The 24,506-nt window shown below is 38.9% G+C and overlaps 4 protein-coding genes and 1 long non-coding RNA gene across 7 annotated transcripts; 4 read left to right on the forward strand and 1 right to left on the reverse strand.

Moving 5' to 3' along the window:
* Positions 1-1,506: 1,506 nt before the first annotated feature.
* LOC110056736 (uncharacterized) lies at positions 1,507-5,782 on the forward strand. 3 transcript variants are annotated; one of them, XM_089274420.1, is made up of 5 exons: positions 1,507-1,686; positions 2,185-2,234; positions 3,240-3,531; positions 3,998-4,058; positions 4,431-5,782. In XM_089274420.1, exons 1-4 carry the CDS (start codon positions 1,632-1,634, stop codon positions 4,030-4,032), a joined length of 432 nt encoding a protein of 143 aa, XP_089130546.1. In that variant the 5' UTR covers positions 1,507-1,631; the 3' UTR covers positions 4,033-4,058; positions 4,431-5,782. The 3 variants fall into 3 exon arrangements, with proteins under 3 accessions (XP_089130546.1, XP_089130547.1, XP_020618909.2); XM_089274421.1 differs by lacking the exon at positions 3,998-4,058 and having other exon boundaries at positions 3,240-3,528; XM_020763250.2 differs by lacking the exon at positions 3,998-4,058 and having other exon boundaries at positions 1,509-1,686.
* Positions 5,783-6,749: 967 nt separating this feature from the next.
* On the reverse strand, positions 6,750-9,062 carry LOC110056735 (GDP-Man:Man(3)GlcNAc(2)-PP-Dol alpha-1,2-mannosyltransferase-like). The gene has a single exon (XM_020763249.2). It carries the CDS (start codon positions 8,815-8,817, stop codon positions 7,216-7,218), a length of 1,602 nt encoding a protein of 533 aa, XP_020618908.2. The 5' UTR covers positions 8,818-9,062; the 3' UTR covers positions 6,750-7,215.
* Positions 9,063-9,408: 346 nt separating this feature from the next.
* On the forward strand, positions 9,409-10,993 carry LOC110056734 (uncharacterized). Its single transcript, XM_020763248.2, has one exon. It carries the CDS (start codon positions 9,559-9,561, stop codon positions 10,327-10,329), a length of 771 nt encoding a protein of 256 aa, XP_020618907.2. The 5' UTR covers positions 9,409-9,558; the 3' UTR covers positions 10,330-10,993.
* Positions 10,994-12,318: 1,325 nt separating this feature from the next.
* LOC110056718 (uncharacterized) lies at positions 12,319-14,251 on the forward strand. Its single transcript, XM_020763232.2, has one exon. The coding sequence runs from the start codon at positions 12,418-12,420 to the stop codon at positions 13,147-13,149; it is 732 nt and encodes a 243-aa protein (XP_020618891.2). The 5' UTR covers positions 12,319-12,417; the 3' UTR covers positions 13,150-14,251.
* Positions 14,252-20,037: 5,786 nt separating this feature from the next.
* Positions 20,038-24,089, forward strand: LOC149102493 (uncharacterized). Its single transcript, XR_016202241.1, has 2 exons — positions 20,038-20,988; positions 23,879-24,089. It is a non-coding gene; the product is annotated as an uncharacterized LOC149102493 (long non-coding RNA).
* Positions 24,090-24,506: the final 417 nt, after the last annotated feature.

Genomic DNA, 24,506 nt, shown 5'->3' on the forward strand with positions numbered 1-24,506 from the left:
TTTAAGGTAGCCGAACACAGTTTTCAAGAGCCTATGCTTAATTCACCATTACTTTTAAGCTATTTATGCTTTGGCGCTCGTTTTTTGCAAGAGTCAAGGTTAACCACAGAAAAGTTTATTCTCGCATTTTGGCTAAGGTGTGTGCTGTTGCCATGGCAACGGGGCTGGTTAAAAACGAGGCTTAAAAAATGGTTTTTGTTTACTTAAAAAAAATCCAGTCGTTAGATTTTTTTCATCTTTTGCCCACTACGAATTGACATTAAATCCCTTCTGTCAACGCTGTTCTAATAAAATTTTGACATAGGCGATTTTCGTAATTCGCCGTAAATCGTTTTCACCGCATGTTCTGTATTATTAAAAATTCCCTATGTCAAAATTCAGATTTTTTGCGGTAGATCATTCACGTGGTTTCTGAACTATTTTTTTTTTTTTGCCAAATTTCTTGAAATTCTAACGACTGGATCGTCAGAAATCCGCAAGTTTCTGCAAAAGCAATCGGTCTCAATTTTTTGAGCAACTGCGCATGCCCTGCATTTAACTGGGTTCTTTCGGTAACAAAGAGAAAGCTGAGAATTGCTGGTTTCTTTGCGTCGTTACCTTTTCTAACATATCTTTGTAATAAAAGACTAAAGTCATCAATACACTGCGTTCAATAATAGAGAAAAAATAGCACAGATAGAGCGGATGTTGAGTAAATGAAATGATCGCTCTTTGCAATCCTTGTGCGCGCGCGAAAACTGTGTTCGGCCACCTTAAGCAAGCTACCCTTGCGATGTTTGTTGCAATATAAACAGCCTAGAGTCAATACGGCAATGAAAATTATGGTTACCCTGGGGCCCAGAGGGTGTTTTATGGTGTGATCTATTAGCGAATCCATCCGCGATTTCGACCCTAGATTGCCAAGCGTGAAGGTTTTTCTGCACCGCGAGGTTGGCGTCTCCGCTCTGCGCGTGGAGCGTCTTATATATGGATTATTGACCAAGTGTGAGGTCAAGATGGCTGGGTATTGGCCAAGTTCTTTTTTTGCGAGTTTATGGACCGAGACGGAGTCGAGGTCCATAAACTCGCAAAAAAAGAACGAGGCCAATATCCAGCCATCTTGACCGAACAAGCTTGGTTAATAAACGACACATTATATGGCTTTCGGGGAAATTTTTCTTGCGGGACACGGCGGGTAGTCCCGAGCGGGCAAGATAGCCCCATCTTGCGCGCTCGGGTAGCCAATCACAGCGCAGGATTTGATTCATCTTGCCCGCTCGCGGAGCTTGCCATATAATAAAGTGCTTTAGCGTGTCCACGGCTCCTCGCGCGCACGGAAACATTTTGATTTTAAGTTACGCGTACATTTATTGCGCGTACGAATTTAAGTTGCGCGGACGTTTATCGAAATCTAGAGAATTTTTGAGAGTTTCCAGTGAGCAGCTGTTGTGCTTTTTAGAGAGCTTTGTGCCGTTTAGTGTTCTGCAAGGGATCAAGATGCGAAGAGGAGTCACAGGCGTAGGACTGGAGCCGAAGGTAATCTTATTTACATTTCAATCTGGCGGACATATTGACATTTAGCTGAGCGACATGTGTTGTTTTGGTGGTCATATTTTATATTTGCATTCCAGTTACACAGAGAGTGCCAGAGGATGATCTGTAAAAACGGAGTCCCTTTACGAACCGTGCCAAACCTGCACGAGGCTGGTACGTCAAATGAAATGTGTGATGTTTAATCATAATTTCATGCACAAGATTTCTTTCCCCAGAAAATCTTGGACTTGGATTTCGAGTGTAAAATGGATGTCGATATCACGGCAGGTGTCGTGTGATGAAGAAAACTGCATTACGTCCTAACCCAGTTACACTGTGTTTTGGCCTGATGTAGAAAGCACCGAAGTAACTGCGGCAATTTTCATGGAGTTAAAAAAATATTTGAACAAATACAAATCTTGTGTTTACCGGTAACAAAGCTTCGAGTTTGATCGATCGAAGGTAACATTTAAACTTATATTGCCGTTCTTCGATTTTGAGCGAGTTTCAGTATAGAAGAGTTAGATGGACGGTTGTTCACGAACAATTCTTCAAGCAACGTTTCATTTAATAAATAAACTACATGCATTTATTTATTGTGTATGCATGAGAGGTCATGAGATCGAGAAACATCTTGGTTATTTTTTTATTTTAATTTTTTATTTCATTTAGCGTTTACGGGCGATACCCGAGAGACTTCGCAAGCCCTTACGAATGGGCAGGTGAGGGTTTTACTATCTACATGTATACAAGACTTCTACATAACTCGTTTAACGTTTAAGCAAAGCTTGATTTAGATTTCTCTGTAATTTAGCACTGCTCACAAAATTTATCATGAAATAAATTAATGTAAACTTGTTGAAAAATCTGAAAAAATATATTTAAACTTATATTGTTGTTAAATGTACTCCAAACCACATAAGCTTATATATTTGACATGTATGTACGGTTCCCATTTGTCTGGTGGCTTCTAAATGACTCAGTCCTTAGTTTAAATGAGTGACGTCTAAGCATTTAATTTCATAAGAAATGATTTAGCCTCACTTGAAATCATACGATTTATACTGTGTCAGTTACATGTACATGTAAGTCTTGCCAGCCAGTGATATCAATATAAATACATTTTCAATTGTGAACTCTGTTCCCAATGGGGGCAGATGTTATTTAAATAGTGTTCTTTTTAGTTACACAGTTTGAGGGAAGGTAAATGTATGTAAAAAAAAATGCAAATATTGAGTGAAGAGAAAATGAGAGCAGAATGAGAGATAAAGTACCTATTCTTACAAGCGTGTTTTGGTAGTTTTCTCACTTACAATCTCGTGTGTGCCAACGCTCCTGGATACAGACCAAATCTCCTGGTCTCCCGTATGAGTCACCAAATCTCCCGGACAATATGAAGGAAAACCCATTTTACAAAGTGCATTTTTGAAACATATTTTGGCCATCTCTTGGTGTTTTTGTTGAATTTTGTTTGGGTATATGATGCATTTTTGTTGTTGAATTGGTGGTGCTATACTCTGAACAACTTTTTTTACACCAAAAAGGTAAAATTTGGTGATCTCTTGTATTTCAACTTTTTTAGGTCGGCATCTCAGCAATCTGATAATTCCCTGAAACAGGCTAGAGTTTTTGACTCATTTTTATGGTTTCACACAACCACCTTGGTCCAACTTAATATATAACAGGGTAACCTTGTCTTTTTAGTTTGAAGTTTACTTCTGTTTTAGAGTCCAAAAGAGTTTGACGAATCTGGCTCCACTGCTGTTCACAAGGCATCTGCTAATGGGCACCTGGAGGTCTTAAAGTTACTTATTCAACATGGTGGGGATGTTGAGCTTGCTGACATATCAGGTTGTACACCTCTACATGTTGCTGCAAGAAATGGCCATCTGACCTGCGTTAAGTACTTGGTTTTGCAAGGCGCAGACTTCAGAATGAAATCAAAGAAAGGAAACACAGCACTGACCATGGCTAAAGCCAACAGTCAACAGAAAGTGGCTGAGTACTTATCAAACTGTGGTAATTTCAACCCTTTACAGCTTTCATTTTCCTTACTTAAATGCATGTAGCTCTCTTCCCTAAATTTTTGGCACCTCATTTTTTAAAGTTTTCAAATAATAACAAAATAGAAAAAAAAGGATAATATCAAACTCAGGAGCTAATTATCCCAATTTTTGTACAGTACAGCCCCAAAATAGTGCACACGCAAGAACTGGCACAAGAAAATTTTCTTGTGCTGCAGGAACACACAAGCGGAAGAACACGCAAGTGAAAATGTAATGTTTTGCAGTTCACCCGTAAGAACTTTTGGAAATGCAAGAAGTTGAATATGTAAGGGCAAGAAGCCACAAGAAGATACAAATTCATCTCACTACAAGCCACATGAAACTAAATCTTGAAGCATTTAGAAGAGGGTAATGTTAGTAATCATGTTAGTCCCATGTCAGGCTACTTTTGAGTACGCTGTATTCTGTCACTTTTCCAGTTTGTTGGTTAATTAAGACTTCTAAGGGACTCTGACCAGTGCCTGAATCCCCAGGGGGGAGGTGAGTGTATTTGGGTCAGCTTTTGTTTACATTTGCTGGGGGTGTCTCAGAGCCTCTGCCCTATATTGTAATGGAGTTTATCCTGTGGCCAACCGTTGTCCCCATTTTCAGTTACATGTACTTCAAAGTCAATGAAATTGCAAATAACAATTATTCAGTCCCAATTTTATCATAGTCACTTTCTGTCCTTGGATTCACTCTATTGAAACTGCAATTCTACTGAGCTGTAGTAAAACCAGTTGCAAAAGCACAACCACATTCAGTGGTATGTGTCAATTAATAAGAGTTTCATGGTATAATGAAAATCCAAGTGGTCAATATCTGACTGATGACTGACTGTTTTCTTTGTGTGTGTTTTCTTTCTTCTTCCAGACAGAGAAAAGTTTGCATGGGAAGTTGTTTAAAAGTCAAGACTTAAATGACAAAGTTTTACAGATAAAATAATTATTTCATTGTTATCTCAAAATTATATAATTAAAATACATATTTACATGATGTACAAGAAAGAACCTTAAAAATAACTGTTAATGGTAAAGATAATTATCAATTGATGTACAACTATTAATCATATTACAATTATCTCTGTTTTATAAGTTAAACGTTATTTTAAGACCTCAGGGAAGGTATATGTAGTGCCCTTTTCGTGACACATGAATTTCACACTAAATTCTTTGTGACATGTACATCCTCATAACTGGTGCGATAAGTGGGAAATTTTCTGATGCCGTCAAACAAGATAATCAGGATTTCATTTTCTTCCACGGCACTGAAAGCATTGTAAGTTGAAATTCCAAGAACTGAGTTTGGGAAAAATAATAGAAATGTTAGCTAAACTGGTCAACAAAAGTAACTATCACAAAACAAATTCTGAACTGTTTACTATTAGATAAAGAAAACTGTAACAGCTGAGCAGCAGTTACTCTGAATCCGATAAATAAAAAAATCTGAATCCAGCTGCAATAATTATGGGGGGACAAATTTAATTAGCAGTCTGAACGCATTCAACAAAACTGATTTTGTCTAGGGCTAGCCTGAACCTGGCAAAATAATTCTGAACTGAGTGGCAGCCAAAGTGTTATTTGACTTACTACAGCAATGAAGTAACTCTGAACCAAAGGAGCAAAAACTATTGTTCTAAAATAATAAAAAAAACCTCTTGAAAACTCTGATTGGTCAGCTGGCTGACTGGAGTTGTTACACTCTGAGTGATGGTTCATCCTCACAACAGTATCAAAATGACCTTTGCATCTTCTAACAACTTATTACCTGAGAGTGGAGTTTTCATGGAAAATCTCAAACCAAATAATAATTTCAAATAATTATCTCAAATCAAGACCTTGACCGAGCTATAGCGAAGTCAATACGGCAAAGCCGAGGTTTGAGATTTTCCAGTCAAGACCAAACGTTTGAGGTTAATAAATTGTTTATTATATGGCTTTTTGCTTTGTTTTTGCAAGCCCATGATTGGCCCCATGTACTTTACGGGAGAATAATGCCCTACAATTAGCCAATCAAATTGTGCATTATATCGGCTTCAAGAACAAGCCATGTAATAATTGTACGTAATTATAACTTGCAAAATATTCTGCATCTTGTTGCATATTAATATTATTTTGAGACAAATGCATGTAAAGCTTTTGTTGGATTTTATTAATGTAATTTAAGATTAATACTTCTTGTAATATACACAATGTATCAAGTCAATAAATGGTTGGTGGTGGTTATATTTTTGAGTCCTAATTGATTACAAGGCTTCTTAATACCTGCCTGAACCTTTACTCAAGCCAAAACAAGTGGCATTGAAAACAAGTTGTTTGTTGGTAGGAGCAAGTGTTATGCTTAGCAGTTCCATGCAAATATCCATAGAAAACCACACAAAATTCTTGGGGGTGGGGGTGGTGAAATGCAAAAACCTTAAGGTGAGCTAAAATTGACCTTTCAGGGGTGGGAGTATGAATATTGGAACAACACAAAACACTGCAACCTGTACATTATCTTACCAAGCTCTTCTGGTCTACGTAATTGCCGTCTTGCTGCTCTGCATGCCAAACACATCGCCCAATATTGTGACAAAATGACATTTCAATGTCCTCTTTACACTCCTTCGTCCCTTGCAGAACATGAATGCGACAACTCTCAGTCACTGCGCCATATGGCATGGTAATGTCACTACTACCAGAAGCACATCACTGCGATGTGCTTCTGCAACTACTTTGTCTGGTTTCAGTTCCTGTAATAAATGCTTTCTGATGGGAGGGGGATATTAGTGCTCTGCCCAATCCCCAACCTTGAGGGCCAGTAGGTTTTCTGTTAGAGTTCTCCTTCCCCTAGATGGTTGCCAGCTATGGCTAATGGCTGCCCATCTATCCGGGTTTAGAATCAACATTTTCCTTCTCTTAGATGGGCTGCCCACCCAGGCTACAAGCCCCATCTACCCTAAGCAAGCTGGTTTTTGGGCCCCTGAAACTTGCTCTTGCACCTCCAAGATCTGTCAAAACAGTCCTACAATGGGCATGCTTCTGGTAGGGCTTGGTCAGGAGAGGCTGAAAGGGCCACGAGCCTGACAAGGCATTTTTGAGGGTTAGGAGCTTACCCCTAATCCCGCCCTGTGGCTGTTCCTAACTCATTTCAGGACCCAACTGTACATCTACATAGATGTGTACAGTGACGGCAGAGAACTACACAGATACATCCCAAAACTAAAGTTTTATTGATTTCAATTCTCGAAAATTACTCTAACCATTTTGTAACAATTTAACTCTTTCAGCCAAACCTGGAGACTAGCAACTTGGAACCTAAAGCTAGCTCTTGACTAAGGAACACTGATAAATTGTTTGATTATAGCACTACTGAATTTCTGCCATGCTTTTTAATAATTATTTATTTCACCAAACTAGAATCAAGAATTTTTTCTCAAATCTGTTTCTAATTGCAGTCTTGATTGCAGTAAGAGGTTGATAGAGTATAATGTACTTGCGCTAGCTGAGGCCATGCCGCCCCATGACAGTTCTTCCTGATAATGGGATGCCTCTCTGAACTTCCATGTATCATGGGCTTAACACACAATAATAATAATAATTTGAAGAATCCTTTGTAAATGCAATATTCCTCAATGTCCTGAACATTAGTATTATGGATAAAAGTGTTGTATTTGAACTCACACACTCATGAACAAGGGCTCAGTACATTGAAGAAATCCATTTTCAAAAGCTTTCTCTGAAAATCTGTTGACACTGTCCCTTGCATTGTGGCATATGACACTTCTCTCCTCTGGTGAGAGTGCAAAGATCGTCTCCATGGCAGCAGAATAGCTTTTCTCATCACTTGCCAAAAACCCGGTTGGCTTTCCTTCCCATTCAATGACAATGTCCATTCTAGGCCCCCCCGAGTCATGAGCCAAAACAATAGCACCACTGGCCATACACTCCACAACGCCAATCCCAAAATGTTCATTCCACATTGTGTGGAGGCCGATGGTTGCCTCTGCAAGGTAAGACTTGAGTTTCTCAAAGGAAACATTCAAAGCAAACTCTACATTGCTTTTAATTCCAAGCTTTGATGCCAACTGTTTCAGAGAATCTACTCTGTCTGTGTCTTCTTGATTGCGGCAGCTCCCAACAAGAATTAGTTTGTACTTGTGTCGGTCTTTTGCCATTTTGCATTTGAGGAACTCATGAAAAGATCGTAGTTGGAGTGGGTGATCTTTCTCTGGTCTGAACTGTCCTACAGATACTACGGAGTGGACACTGTCATCGTCATCTTCATCGATGTCAGCACTACCAACCTTTATTGGCAATTCTAAGAATGCCCGAGTGTCGCAAGGTGGATAAACTATGGATGTCTGGTTCTTCTTCCTCCATAACGACAAGATGTGGCCATATGTCCAAGTTGAATTCACCATGACAACTTGAGCACAAGACCCAGCCAGACCATATATTACTGCAAACAAGTAATAATAAAGTAACTTGATGGTGCTTAGAATGCGACTATTACTGATGAATGAAGCATTGTTGTATGAAACTGTTTGGCCCCCGACACGCGACAACATGTCAGTACTGATGGTTGGATAGTGAACATAGCAACCAACCTGACAGCCACCAAGATAGCGAAACAGAGGCAAAGTGAAGGCATAACCCATAGTGTCCAGGAAAATGTCTGGCAAGTAAGAGTTCAGAGCTTCCCAGCCCAGCAACATTGATCCTAAGCTTTGTCCCAGGAGTGTGAAGTATGGATACATACTCGCTTCAACCCAGCGCCTTTTCTTTAAAAAGACAAATTCAACCGGCTGGGGCAAAGATATGTTGAAACGTTGCCTGGCTTTTCGAAGGATTTCTTCTCCACTAACATGCGGGTCTCCTGTATACACAACACAACGAACAAAATCATAACGATTTTGGAGAGCTCGAATGCCTGTCCAAAGCACTCTCTCTCCTCCACCTCCTGCGTTGCAGTAAGGGTGAAAAAATCCAACAACAACAGGCCGAAAATCTCTTCTCTTGCCTCGCACAGCCCGAAGATGTGGCAGCGCATTCCGTGATCTTTTACGCACATACCATCGAAGGAAAATCACTGCTATCGCCAGAGTTATGACAGAGATAGCTACGGCTATCATAGCCCAAATAGCAGCTTGAATCAGAAGTGAGATACTCTCTTCTCTGGTAAGAGCAGTCACCGTATTCTTGATGGTCATACTGTGAGACAAAGTTGGACAAGAAGATTGAAAAAAAGATGGCAGCGTATGAACTTGGTAGCCATTCATTCTAAATCCCAGTCCCCGCACAAAACTAAGGAAAACGCGGCCAAAAAAGAAAAAAAAGAAAAAAAAAAAAAACACAGACCGTGCAGGTTGTTCGAAGGCTGGATAAGTGCTAACAAAACAAACCACTCTATCCACTGGATAGTGATTTCTCCTGTGGATAGCGGGCCAGGAGCCAATTACCTTATGGGCTCCTGAAACTCATGAAAAAAACTAATTTGTTAACTGAATAATTCTTCTAAATGAGAAAAAAAAAAAAAACAAAAAAAAAACTCTAAATCAGTCTGTAATTGGGCGATTGGTAAACAGATTCAGTGTGGTAGAAATACAGGAGACGAGTGGGAACCGGGGTAGGGGGAGTGGGGGGATTGGGTGTTACCGAGAGAATGTGATCTGTTGGTGTTACCTATACGGCATCTTTTTCTTTATTGAATTGAGACACTATCAGCTAAAGTTTCGAGGGTTTCTTGCTTTTATTTTTCTGCTTCATTCGAAGCTATGAAACTGGAGCACAAGAAAGTCGTTCTTGTAAGCTCATTGGATCTTGCAGGAAAAAAAACCGAATGTACGTGTACCCTTGTTTGTCTTATCCATAAAATTGTGCCAGTGACATCAAAGTTCAAAGAGGGGGTCATGTCTTAAGTCACGAATCAAAGTATTAACTGTTGCGTAACACAGATAACAACTTGGACTACAAAAGACAAACATTGGAAGGTTTGATTTAGACGTGTGAATCATCAAAAAATGCGAGTCTCCGCACTGTTCCTTGTTCTACTCGTCATTCTTATGATGGTGGAACTATCCCAGACTGCAAGAGGTGTCAGAGGAAGTTCTCGAGCGGGACGCTCCAGAAATCGATCACGCACTAGATCAGTTTCATCAGGATCGAGCTCGAAACCTAAAATCACTAAATACACACCGATTCCAGCCACCTCAGTACGGTCTCCGGTGATCGTCAAGCAAACCAGGCTGGGATCACGCTCAGGAACATTCAAGAAAGTTGTTGCCGCTTACCTGGTGCGTCGCTATATGTTTAGCAATGCTCCAGTATATCGGTCTGGATATCCAATGTACCGAAGTTATGTCGCCATTCCAACGAATAGAGCTGTGAGGCTTTCACATGAGGAAGAGAAGCTGCTGAACGATCAGGGAGAACTCTGCCTGGGAGAATTGGCGGGAAACAGAACGCTAGAAGAAGGAATTGACGAGAACTTGGTCGAATTGAACACCACGGTCAAGTACAATGATGGAACAATGGTGAAACTGCATGGATTTGACAACACAATTTCACTGAAGGATATCAAAGATCAAGGCTTTGAAATAACAACCCTTGCGCGATATAATACTTCAATAGTGGCGGGAACAACCTGCACACAGGTTGAGATGACGGTAGAAGGCACAGTAGTTACAATGTACGAAACAAATCCAAACGGAGCAAATATACCTAAAATCAGTAACATACTGCTTCCGGTTGTGTTTTCGCTTTTTGTGTTTTCTAACATTTTTCTTTACTGACTGCGTGTTTATCGCTGCAAACCTAAGATAATCTCGCTAAATAAGTTCACTTAGTTTTTGTACGAGCTCAAATGTGTTTACCTGACAGTGACAGAGTTGAAAATTTAATAGGTCGCAAAAAATCACGGATTAAATAATTTTCTTTCCGTCTAAGAGAGGAAAGAAATCTTGAGAGATGGTAGCCCGTGGGGGGGGGGGGGGGGGGATCGACTGCCATATAAAGAGTACAGGCTCGTCGTACCTTATAGGGGTTAAAAACGCGGTTTTGCCTCCTGTGAGGGTGTTCAGCCTCAAAAGGTACTCAGCGGGAGCTTTTTCGGTACATTTTAGGGTTTTAAGGCGTGTTTGACCACATTTCCAAACACCGAGAAGAGAGTTGAAAATACGACGCGCAGCAATCGTAAAAATCTATGCTAATTAAGATCAGATATCCAAACACTGTCATTGTCATGATTTGCCTTGTTTAAACTTGATGAATTATTAATGAGTTTGAGAATCTTGTTTCAAAAACTCGTTAAGTATCTTTGCTTTAAGATTTTTCTTAATGAATACTGAACCTTTGCACAGTTTTAAATCTTTAGCTAATGAATTCCATAAGTTTGCTATCCTGTATTGAAATGTCCTCTGACCAGCAGCGGCTTTACATAAAGGAATGTTAAACTGTTGTGAGTTTCTTCTTTTGCGGTCAGATATCTGTCCTCTTTGTTACAAACTTTGACGTCAGGTGAGTCGGGGCGCAGCCCGTCATGCACTTCAATGCGAAGATAGCCGTCATAGCTTCGCGGAGATAAAACTGCTTTTTTAACGGGGAGCTACCCCCAAGTTTTTGAGTGATGGAGTTATGTGTTCAAAATTTCCTTGCACCAATAATTATCCGAGCCGCGAAGTTCTGGACGAGTTATATTTTTTGCAAATTACGGGTAGAGGCGTTAGTGAGCAGTTATGATGGTCACTTATACGTCAGGGTTAAATGCGTGCTTTGCTCGATTAAGTAATGTTAGTTAATTTACTCGCGCAAGATGAAACTGTCACTGAGATGTGATTGTCAAATGACAGAGTACGGTCAAAAGTTACACCGAGATCTTTGATGGACTCTGATGGCACTAGTTCCTTTCCGAGCAGCGAAAGCTTGATCATCGGGCGGCTGCCAAAGACCATGAGCTTTGTCTTTTCAGGGTTGAGCATAAGAAGAGAAAGAACGTCTGCGTTGGAGGGTAGGGAGAATATACCCCTTCCGCAGGATATGTTTTGGCGCACCTTCACTGAAAAAAACGGCGGAACCAAGTGACAGCCAGAAATACGTCTGCGTTCACAGGCTACCATCGAGTCGGCAAGCTGTCGTTTTAACCTGCATTTACGACAAAAAGTCCATATTGAAATACCTTCTAATAAAGAGAAAATGCTTATGTGAATTTCGGGCTGGAAGCCGGGCCACGGAGGTCAGAAATCCGGTACTAACGTTTATTTTTTTTCCAAGTTATTTTTAATCCTTTCGGTCGCCATCCACGTCCTGTCAGCGACGGAAGCTGCTAGAACACCAGTTGCGCAAGGTCCAGCAGAGAAGAGCTTCCTGAAGGCATTTCCAACTTCCAAAGTGCATTCGGACCATTCGTAACTGAATAATCGCGCGGATTAATTCTCTCACACTGAAGTGCCAAGAAATCCGGTGAGTGTGAAGTAAACTCTATTGGTGGAATAAATGCAAAATTCTCTTTATGCCTATTACAGAAATAAAAACAAACGCCCACATTGGTAGATTGAAAATTTGCCTCTTTGTTAAGAAGTCCTATTCCTTGGCACATGTCACTAGCCTGCCGACTTTTTGGCGAAAACGTTAAAGCTAACGGCTCTTTTTTATTCTCCTTTTTATGGCCGTACGTGATGTTGTACGTTATAAAGATAATATCCTGCAGGCTACTAATTAGAACTTACACAGACAACCGGAAGTTTCGCCTGACTGCAGCTGACGTCATTCTTTCAATATATCAGCATACTTAAAGCTATTTACTTTTACAAGGGAAATCACTTCTAATCGGGGAAAAAAAGACAGACTTGGAAGTTTGCTTGTCTTCAACAACATTTCGAATCATGCGAGTCGCTACTGTGTTTTCTCTTTCCATCATTTTTGTGTTGGGAGGAGTATCAGCTTCGGCTGTTTCATGGGATTCTCCGGTTAGTGTCAGCGGAACTCAACTGGGTTCAGTAGCAGGCACGCACATAAAGGCAGTTTCTGGTCGCTTGGTGAACAACTACACGCTAAGCAATGCTCCAGTGTATCGGGAAGGATATCCTTTGTACCGGTTTTACATCGCCTTTCGAAAGGACAAAGCTGCGAGGATCTCCTATGAGGAAGAAAAACTACTGGATGCTGGCGGAAGCTTGTGTCAGGGAGAAACTCCAGTGGAGAAAACGCTGCAACAAGGAATTGATGGCAACTTGATTAAATTTATCTACACTCTCCGGGAAAACGGTGGATTTTCGATGACATTTCGTACCAAAATTGACGGGAAATTTGATATACAGGATAACAAAACTCAGACCTTCGAACTAACAGTTCTCGCGAGTTACAATATATCGATAGTGGCAGGAACAACTTGTAAACAGGTTGGGATGACGGTACACGGCACAATGGTTACACTGTACCAAACGAATCCAAACGTTACAAGTCAGCCACCAACGACAGGAAACCACACCGAGCCGACAAAGTCCACCCAAACAAATACAACTGACGCGATAACTGTACCAAGCGAAGCTAGCAAGTTGCTGCCTCTTCAAGCTGCAGTTGTCTTGTTTGCATTTATTAACACGTTTCGTGGCTAGGTTCTGCTAATACCGGACGTGTCTCTAAGACTTTTTTAACTGGTGATGTTGTAGAATAAGGCCTTCATGTTTTTTGATTCTGTTGAATAACCTAGCCTAGTGTTACTTTTTCATTTTACTTTTTCGATGTGTTCTAGATTCAGTTTCGTGATAGTTTTGACAGTGGTAAACAAAGTAAATGGCATATTGGAATAAAAACGCTCTCTGGTTAAAAATATATTGAAAACATAAGCTTTCGGCTATCAGTCTATAGCCTTTCACGAAAGTAAATGGCGTTGGAGTATCACGAGATTCGTAAGTAAAATATAAACTCATTTTTTAACAGACGTTATCCTCGGCGTCGTCCTCGTGGTTTCTTAAGCTAACTATTTAGGCTAACCGGAGCGTTATTCAAACATTTCGTCGTTTTGCCATTCCGTCTCAAAAGACGGAATGAAACACACCCTGCTTCAACTGATGATGTTGTAGAGCAAGGTCATCATCTTTGTTTAATTCTGTTGAATAACCTAGCCTAGTTTTATTTTGTCGTGACCGTCTGACCGAGTTTCGCTGATCAGAAAATACATTATTTGCATAGTGAAAGGCAATGGCTTATAGATCACGGATTAAGAATTCATGGACAAGTAGCCATGCAGGATTCACTGCAATCTGGAAAGTAGTCTGGTATAGTGACAGACTGGATTTGTTTTGTCTTTTCACTAGTGTATTCGAAGATACCAATGACCCTAGTTTTCATGTTTTACTCTGTTGTATATAGATTATCAATTCCTGTAGAAAGCGTGCCACATGCGAAGACAGTTTGTAAATTTATTTTACTGTATGTAGAAGACAAAGAACTCTTGTCAGAAATAAGTGTTGTTATAGGAAAATGACAAACCAGTGTTTACCTACGAAGTATACTATATTTGGATTGGTTGCTGTCACTCACTCAGTTTTTGGCTGAACGTCAGTTTTAAAATCTTTGTATACATTTGTGTTATTTGTCAAGCTCCAATGATAGTTTTGTTCTGTTTATTTGTACACATACGTTCTTTAACGAGCTTTGTAGCCCCTAGGCGCTGCGTGTACTTGTAAAAATAAACATTTGATTGCTGTTTTTCCAGTTGTTCTTCGCGGTAATGGATAGCACAGTAGCTTATATTATACTATGTTTCATGAACATTTGTACAAGAACGCCTGATCCGAGTCAGGGCTGAATGTCTTTAATTTTACGCCATTTGAGCGCTTGGGAAACTCTGTTAGCATGTTCTTCAGTCCTACAAAGTTTTGATTTTTGGTAAGTGACGAAATCCTTTGAGCTGTTAGTTTTGGGGGTCTCAGGTCTTAGTTTTAAGGGCTCAGATTTCGTGACAGCAAAAAGAAAACTCGTCCTAGGAGGCTGCGACCCTTTTAGTCAGCAGCAAGCGCAAAGCGGCCAACCTCGTTCCCAACGCTTTGTGCGCACGATTCGCGAACAGTGCTGAACAGAGGAAAGAGCGCAAGCAGAGCCCATCTTTTGCGATCTATGAAAGGAGGTCGATGCGGAAACTAGCGCAAAGCCTAACAGTTCCTGTTTTTACGAAATCTATTTAGAAAGCCTTGTTGCAGCAAAATTTTCTTTAGGAACTAAACACAAATGGTGTTGCGTTTTCGTTTTCTTCAAAGTAACTCTTTCTGCTGCCTACGTAAAGAACTTGCTAAATCAACTGGCAAAGCAAACATCGCTGACTCTAGAAAACGGTTCACTGCATGCGAGTACGCAGAAGTTGTGCATTTCTCCCTAACATAAAAAACATGTGCTACTCAGTATTTCGCACTGGTGGGTTCTATGTATATTAAAATGTGATTTATGTGTCACTAGCTGAGTGTCTCAGTTAAAACTGGATAGAATTCTCTCTTAAAATGTCTGTCCTCGAGATGCAGAACTTTATAAATGTGTGTCAGATTTTTTGATTATAACATATCTGCTCTCAATTTGAAAGATTTAAATAGTTTTCTGATTTCGTTTAAGGACCAGATTTGCGGCCGTAAGCTTTAGAAGGAAATTTAATTAATTGCGAGTCGCATTATTAATCCAGTTCTATATTTTATCGTGGTGTCTTTTGTATCGATCTCCGGTAACCGCTATATAATGATATCCGGGTCAAAAAAATATAAATTGGAAAAAAGTCAAGTCAATAATGAAATTTCGGTCTTCGGAATTGACGGAAGTGGTTCATCAAGCTGACGTTCTAAAATTCGATCGAAATCTCAATGACAGAATGAAAATCTATGAATACCATGCCATTAAATGGAAAAATGGATATAGGCCATTTCTAAATTACAACAAAACCACTAAATTTATGTTGTTAAAAGGTCAATAATTCGGCACAAACAAAACAAATGCAAAATAAGAAGAGGGTAGCGTTCATGTTCCCGGTCGTCACTACTCAGGACGGATATTTGAAAACGCAGCTTTTTTTTTTACGGTTAGGCCTACTGTCCACACTAATCCGTCTGGAAAACGGAGCTTTACGAAAACGTTCTTCAAGTCGGATGAACTTGAAAATGCCGGCTTAACGTTTTAATGTGGACGGAAGACATTATTGTTGAAAATGAACTTTTTCCGAAAACAATGACGTCACGATTACCATGTGATGTCCCTGGCCGAGTTTTCCTCAAACACAAATCCAAAACGACCAGTAACTGTTACGTTTTGAAATATCTTCGGCTCAGTGTAGACGGAAAACATTTGATGCGTTTTTAGGGTGAAAACGCCGTTTTCAAATTTCTCCGGCGAAGCGGGGACGGGGCGTTATTTCCAAAGTGCTTGAAGAATATATCCTCTTGATGACTGTCATGTACTTTATTAACTTGAAAATTTTGTTGATGAGGCACGGTCATGTACCTCTCGATTGGCTTAACAGGATTGGCTGACAAAACAGTAGAAGAAATCGAACAGAGACAATAAGCCAAGAGGAGCGTGAAACAGGGAGCCAATGATATTACAGGTTCTGAAGAGGTTTCTGATGTCTTCTGTTGTTGTTTGAGGGTTAGAACACAGCGTTTACTTATCCTTTGATTTATTCATTTTTAATCATTTCCAGATTTAAAGAAAGAACTGAACGTCCCTGGATAGCGTTAGGTTACAGAGAAAAGAATGAAGAGCCTATGATACACAAAGTATTCTTATACAAGGAAAAAAATTCGCTGGAATGATTAATTACCATTTCAGTCTAAGCTGCTCTTATCTTTGTTTTGACAACCATGCAGTTGTCAAAACAAAGTCAAACAGCCAGCCGTGTTGCTTTGTATTGTTTTGGTACTTCTTTTTTGTACAGAGTTTGAGAATGTGACCATAACTTTTTGAAAGTGCAGTGCGAGTACGAACAATTATGTATTTCATGAAGATTTTGATGAATCGTAAGAACTTTTTTTAATTGAAAATAGGAATAGATTTGTCAGAAGTGACTAAGCCCGGTTCTTACGGATACATCCGTTTGAGTTTTGATAATTAGAAATCCGCCAGGAAATTTGATTTAATGTGGGCCGAACACAATCTCCCTTATCTCAGACTACATTATTTAATTTGACTAATCTACCACCGGTAATTATATCATATTGGCGGTCAAAACAGGCTCATCAACAAGTGGATAATGGCATGCATTTCGGTTTTTTAAGGAAGTCAAAATATTACCACAAAAAATTTCTTCAAAATATCAGTTCTGTGATAATGATGTCAGTTTGCAGGAAACAAACCTTTGATTTTAAAACCAAAGCTTTGCCAAAATCGTAGATTGTTTTTCATCTCTTTCAAGAAGAATTTCTTTCAACCACATGGTTGAGCATCCTTCTGTATCAGTAATTATGCTAAATGAATCTTCACGAGGCGAGAAAAATCAATTAATTTTTCAATCGAGGGGAAAAATTACGGATTGTGATAATGATAGACTACTCAGGAAATTCGAAAATGGCGGAATAGCATTAATTAAGCCTGCGAAAGTACCGTGATTGAGATGGAAGTATTATTAAAATTTAGACTGTTTCAGAGCATTTTAAAACAATATATGGTAAACTGGCACATGATGAAGAAGAGAATTCTGATTGGTTACCAGCTGAGCGATCCGAATTTTAGAACTGCGGACCGCTAAGATTGACCACTTGTGAATTTGTAGGCGCGCGCGGGAAATTGCTTTTTCAAAACCAGCCGCACAAAAGAAACCAGTTGATTTTTAAAAAGAAATTAATATTTTTTCCCTCGTGTTTGGTAATCAATTGCATTTTATCTCAGTTTGTTGTGCGCGTTTACCGAGAATGAAGGGAGCAGCAGAGTTTTCAAAAAAAGAACTATTGTAACAAATGCTTTATTGGATTAGGTTTTTTGGTCCACATTGTGAAACAAATTGTTCTCGTTGTTTTCCTTGCAAGTTTATGGATCATTCATTTACTCGTAGTCCTCGTGTAAACTTTCGTCATCTGATGCGTGGCAATTTTTTTTCTGTTGCACACTGATATGACTTTGTTAAAAGACAGACTTTCTGTCATCGAGAGTACAGGCAAACTACATGCATGCTGGGGTAATTAAGAGCAAAATATCTGAGAAAGCTTTGAGATTTGTCAGTATTGCGATTATTAATTTCGACAGCAGTTTATTTTCCATGTCTACACTATAATTCATTACTCCCCAAACAGAGCAAAATAACAGTCTATCTAGCTTATGAAATTTCAAATCCAAACCGACCAAATTATTATATATATGCCTACGACTGCCTGACAACAGACAACAAGGCAACAGCTAGAAACTCCTTCGTTTCACACTTTTTGCGCCGTCCGTGCAAAAACACGTGATTTGAGTGAGATGCTAGTCGATCGCAGATTTCTTGAATATTTGTCTCGTTGTCTTAGTGGGGAAGGTGTACCTATTCATTTCCAGGTGTAAACTGAAAAAAGAAACGTCGCTGGGCAACGTTAGGTTTAGAGAGCAAAGAATGAAAAGCCCATGCTACCCAGAATATTCTCCTATACAACGAAAAAAGATGCGGTGTAATGATTAATCGCCATTTTTCTAGGCTGCTCTTGTCTATGTTTTGACAACCACGCGTGTCGCTTTGCATTACTATTTAAACATCTGACATTTCTGATTGCATAGGTCAGCATGACTCACACAAAGATAAAGGACAGCGCGCAGAGAATTGAATGCTAAGACTTCTAATAGGGCACTTAAAAAAACCTCTTCTTTATTTACGTGTTGTCTCGATTCATTTCGTTTTCTACGTTTGCAGATTAAATATATTGATATCTTACCCGTTTTAACATTACTGACTACGTCAATTATCCATTAAGAAATTGTTGGTCGCTTCCAAATTAATATTCCTCAAAGAAGAAATTGGAGCTTTTTCTTCATCGTCTAAATTGAGCATTTTTCTGGCCATATGGGAGAGGACAGAAAGGGATGTATTGATAGGAGCCGAGTGTTAACTGGTTAAACTCATTGTCGCATAATCTTTGTTCGATTCGGTCTTATTTAGAACAGAAAAAAAGCCAGCCTCCAGCTAATAAGATTAGCTTTGTCAGAGAAGCTATCAATTGATTTTTTACTAAATCTCATTAACATGTCTATTGTATGGTTCGGCGAACATAACTGAATGCGCAATGTTTTTTTTTTACAGGTCGAAATTTGTATGGATCAGAGTTTCCTGTACAAATCCGGCGATCTCGAAACTTGAATTCAGTTCAGAACAGACTGAATTACAAATTTCTGCATCGGCAATCTCTGAATCTCTTTGTATGATATGTTTTCAGTCAGTTCGGCTCTGTAAAAGACTAACCCCCGCTGGGTTGACAGAAAACAATACTGGAGTTATCGCCCTATCCATGAACTTTCAAATAGGAAACTCAATCTTAAAATGAATGCAAATCCACTGTCCAAAGTATGTTCTGAAATAAACTTGACCATGATGTTAACGCCGAACGAAGAAGCTGATTCTTTTTTTTTTTCATTTATATTTACAGAACCTAACAGATGATCATATTTTGGTATGGACGCCAAGCCATAGTGTTTGTTAACGAAGGTGTTTATGGGGAAAAAGTAACGAAATTAACTGTTTATAAGCATTATCGTGGCATATGAGTTTCGGCAAGTCTTGTGAACAAATGTTTACTTCATAAAGCGGATAACAAATAACCGGGCTTGTTGTTTTTAGTGAGTTTCGGCTCTTTTGATAGAATTACGGATGATAAAAAAAATTATCGCTAAAAGCGGATAAATCTGTTCTCTTAGTGTCATGTAAGGAAATTGTCATGAAAGGGAGTTGATAACTAAGGCAAGCAACATAAATAACTAAGCATTATCCATAATTTAATTTGTCTTTCCAAAGGTTTTAGTTAATGCAACAAAATGAATTAAAAAGCCTGTTTCTTTTCTAGAATGTCGTGGTCAGTAGAGTTCTCCGCCTTGTACGTGATTCTGTGATATTAAGGCAAAATAATTTAGGCAAGCTATTGATCAATAATGTAAAAGTGAATTGAACACAAGTATACTATAGTCTTTAAACTTCGCTTTTTACAATAAATTATTAATACAGTAGATTCTAGTTTGAGCTTAACCTCCTTGAAACACTGCTATTTATTTTTTTCCTTTGCTATCGCAAAGTACAAAGATCTTTTCCTTGCGTTATTGAAGAGTCATCTTGGAATAATCCAATTAATGAAAAATTGAGCGATAATTGAGTGACGGAACTGTAGTCCCTCTAATAACTGAATAATATGAAAACGACTTTTACCCAATGGAATAATGAGATTTCAAGGTGGATTTGGATAATAAGGTGCGATATGCCTTCGAGTATAATGAATAGAATAAAGAGAACCTGTTCAAGGCGGATGGTCCTCGCGTCTTGTATTGCGAATACTCCAGACAAAAGTAAGCAATATCTTTGCGCTTTATTAACTAAAGATTCGAGAACACACTTTACGAGCAAACAATTCAGAACGCCAAACATGCCGTCGCCAAAACAGTTAATTTTCTCACATTTCCCTATTTACCCAATCTGATATATTCTATATTTGTTGATGAGCGGATTTTCGGGAAACCTCGACATGTGTTTTCGCGCGCGCCTTTTGCGCTATCTCCGATCTCATTAAATTAACATCTCTTCCTCTACAATAATTTAGGACGTTCTAAATATAATCTAAGATCGATGCGTCACGGCGAAAACATACCTTGTGTGTCCTTACGGGCATGTCATACGAGATCGCATCTATACAACACGATGCGCATTCTAAAAATGACCGTCAAAATCACCAATCTTATCAATGAATCTACAGGATGCTTTGTTCTCAATTGTATGCCTGACGCATTTGAACGATTCTTTTTTTCTTGTGGTTCGGTTGTTTTGAAAAGAGTCCTTGACAAATGGGATAATTCAATCTTTTGTTCTGGACTTCCTCTGGTTTATTTTATTTATGAAAGCGAGTGTAGGAGGGGGTCAGTGTTCAAAAGAGTTATAAGCAAGTGTTTTATCGCTATTGCCGACACAAAACCAGGAAGTTACAGCAGCTGAACAAAAGCACGACCTCTTTGACGTGGAACGGCCCGAAGATGAAAGGAAACACAGTCGCCACAATTCTTCTTGTTAGCTTTCTAGTTGCATGCCTTGTGGTTGACGAAAGTAATGGGGTAGTAGGAATTTTGTCAAGTGCTAGGAATTCCGCGAAGCATAGGGAAACGTCGAAATCAGCGCAGAGTCAAGAGGAGCGGCCTAGTTCTCAAAGAAAAGCCGGAATGACGACATCATCGTTTGAACGTAAGAGACCAGATCGCTTTCCAGAAGGCCCCATATTTGACAAGAGATCGCGAAATAGGTTTTACAACTACTAGAAACGGTAGGTGCTTCATGTGTTATCTAATTTCGTGCTAAAGTCAAAACATGAAGTCACGTCATTAAGTATCTAATGTTCTCTCATTTGTTTTAACGTTATTTCCGAGAGCCAATTCAGTACCCCATAGTTCACTGATCAAGTGATTTATTCTTGACACTGGTCTTCTTAAGAATGGATAATATCATGTGATACTGATGGTTTTAGCTTTATTAATGGCTATTTTGCTTAAATTTGTGAGCCGAAATGTAGAAATGTGGAAGAGTGGTGTTTGAGTCAAACGGCTAATACGCTTTGGTTTGCTATCGCTGGCAGCTTTCGAGAATGACATTTATATTGAATAAACTTTAAAATTACAATAAAACTAAAGATATTAACCAGGTGCCCAAAACGATTACCCCGTATGCGAAACGGGTGAAAAATAAATTATGGTATCAATTAGGGAATTCCATCGAAACAGTCCGTTCTTTGGCCTAATCAAACAAAAATGGCATCGGAAACAAACAAAAACAGGCTCCGTCCTGTGTTCAGACGCGCTTCATACTCAAGCAGATTGATAGTTTTTCAGCCGGTCCGTTGAATTGAAAATTATGTGTTCCTTTCACGTTTCAGTCGTGCTGTGATGTTTTCATTTGACGACTCCAGACTGTATTATTTTTGGGGATGTTTTGGCTATCCCTATAGCCAGCCCGTCTTGTGCCCTTCAAGCAAATTAATTATAATAAAGAAAGTCAGTTTCCCCATTAGCGATATTGATCGACTTTACATTTGCCTTTTTTCTGAACCATTCAGCAGGCTCCGAAATCGACTAATGTTTCAACATAGATTTATCTGAGGCTAAACCGTTCGATTTAATTCAGAGTTTTCACCATTATTCTGAGGATTTCCAAGCATTTGCTGGTACAAAATCTGAAACTTCGTATGTGTACCTATCAAATCAGTCTTGTATCTGAATACATTTTAAAGCATATTTTGCATTACCAATTCTGTAGTTCGGTGACAGTGGTATTTTACCAGTGGCGTTGTTGAAAAACCCTCGACTCAAAGATAAAGATAGTTTTGTTGGAAACCATACTGGAACAAGAGCTTGCTGTAGCCGTCTTTCTATATTGTTTTTATAAAATAAAAACTCCCAGCCTTGAGGCCATTACGGGAGTGCAGTTAAAAACCATAAAGCTATTGTATTTTGCCATAAACTGAATCAAACTGGAAATAAAACTTCCTTTGCCATTAATAATCTAACAATAGAATTTAAGTATTTTTCAATGTGAATTTCAATAACTTCTGAACACAAAGTGTATCAACGCTACACAAGGAGGAAATGGCGCACTTTGTGGGCCAGACAAAGTTCAACTTTCTTCAAGACGTCATCCCTATGATGCCAGTTTTGGGCATAAAAGTCATTATAATAGATCCTTAATTTTTCACAATATTAATATGATAAGCTGCCTATTAGAGTATTAACGTAATTAAGAAACTTATGCCTATAACATTGTGGGTCAAAGGTAACTTATCGTCTAATATTTTTCGTGTTTTTCCGACTTTCTATTTTGAGAGATTCATACTTCAAAACCATAATTGATTTAAAATTATATTTTCTCCAGTTGCAAAGTGGTTCCTGTTCTATTAATATCTATTGGCATATTATTTTAAAGAGAGCATCTGTGTCCGCTAATTAAAATTAAGAAAAACAACATGCACGCTGAAAGTGAATTTACCATCGAAAAATAAGAACAGAGGGCTTGTACCTGAAGAAGCAATTTAGTTGCTGTTACCTTTAATTTCTTAATTTTCTTTAATTTCTTCTTTCTTTAATTCCTTTAATTTCTTTAATTTTCTACAAACCATCCAATTTTAATTTTTATTCGTCAGATATTTTCTTGCACACATTAAAATAAAATTACAGTGGAAATTCGCCTAACAACCAGCTCATTGTTGCGGCCACTTATTTTCGCGAAGAAAACGCTTTATTAATACCACCAAACCTTTAATGCGAACACGATGTTTGTTCGTTGTTGTCGCATTACTTAGATCTAATGTGAGCTAAATACTATGCATCAACAAGTGACAAACGTAAAAAGCATAGCGTTTAGGTATTAAACTGAGTTTGTAACAAAAATTGGAGAAAATCTGCTATAGCGCTGCATTCAAAAACATTAAGTGCACTTAAACAACTTAGTGTATGTCTCATATTCTGGATTTCTTTCTATATCCAGCATATTCCTCCCATACTTTCCATAGTCTTTAATGTCAAATTTCCGACTGAATTATTTATGTAATCTGATTATGTTGTTAAAATATTCATGAATCATAATCTCCTCAAACATGTTCAGTTATGGAATCTGGGATTGAGGGGAGGAGTGTGGTGGTGTGGGGGGTGGGGGGGGGGGGATGGCGCTATATTATGAACCAGGTATGTATGAGTACGTAATAAGGGGGTCGTCTTTCCCGCCTCTGTTAGGTTCCTGAGGGGATCATAGTGGGAAGCAAGCTAAGGGCTATGGGAAGGAGGAATAGGCATCGTCCTCGAGGACCTTGTAATTCCATGTTCCCAATCTTTCCCGACGCGCGATTGTAGGCGAACACGGCAAAATTATCTGCTAAGCAGGGAGGATCGTGCGAAATGTTCCTTCAAGAAACACTCCTTATGTAGTGTGGCATCCACTGAGTCAAAGTCATTGCCTAACTCCGCCTCTACGCGGCGTGTGCGACAAGAATGGGGTAACAGTGGTCGATGGGTGGTCATAATACAATTCAAGCTGGAGAATATCAGTCGGCTTAGGACGTATCAGTCTTGATTCAAATCGCAGCTCTAGCTGTATCTGCTCTGTATCTAGGCTCGTTTATGAAGAACTTTAAATATATGCATTACATATCTTTTTTTTTATACCAACAGATAAGAAATCGACATTGTTCAACATGGACTCCAGCCATCGGAAGTCGATCACTGCTAGAGAGATATACCAGTATGAAATAGGGAATCAATAACAGATTTATTTTCTTCAAATGGAAAAGGACGGCCAATCATTGAAAAGGCATCAAATAATGTTAATAATCCTGTTAATTTTTTTCGAAGTGCATTAAAACTGCATTATAGAAATTTAAAACGTGTCTTGAAAATTGCATTCAGGGTAAAAATGATTAGTGATATATATAAAGAAGAGAATGGTAACCTTTTCATTGACACTCATCATTTTCCACAGAGAACTTTATAGTGCACTCCCCGTGCTTCCCTCATTTATCCAGATCTCAGTAAACGAACTTTACACTCCTACAAAACCTGGACAGACACCAAGCAGTGTTTTAACTTTATGATAAACAGAAAGCTCCCAGCGGCAATCTGGGTAAAAATACGTTCGACTATGTAACAAAACGATAAAACTTCAAACAAACACAAGCCAGTCAAAGATCTTCGACCAGTTTAAATGCTATTTTAGAGTACCTTTCACAAATTCCATATACCATCCCTAAGATATTGCTCCCGGCCCTCTAGCAACGTTAAATATCGTATCTCCAAGAATGGC

The sequence above is a fragment of the Orbicella faveolata genome, unplaced genomic scaffold, assembly GCF_042242905.1.
Source record: "Orbicella faveolata isolate gen_17 unplaced genomic scaffold, um_ofav_v1 contig_35, whole genome shotgun sequence".
Lineage (NCBI taxonomy): Eukaryota > Metazoa > Cnidaria > Anthozoa > Scleractinia > Merulinidae > Orbicella > Orbicella faveolata.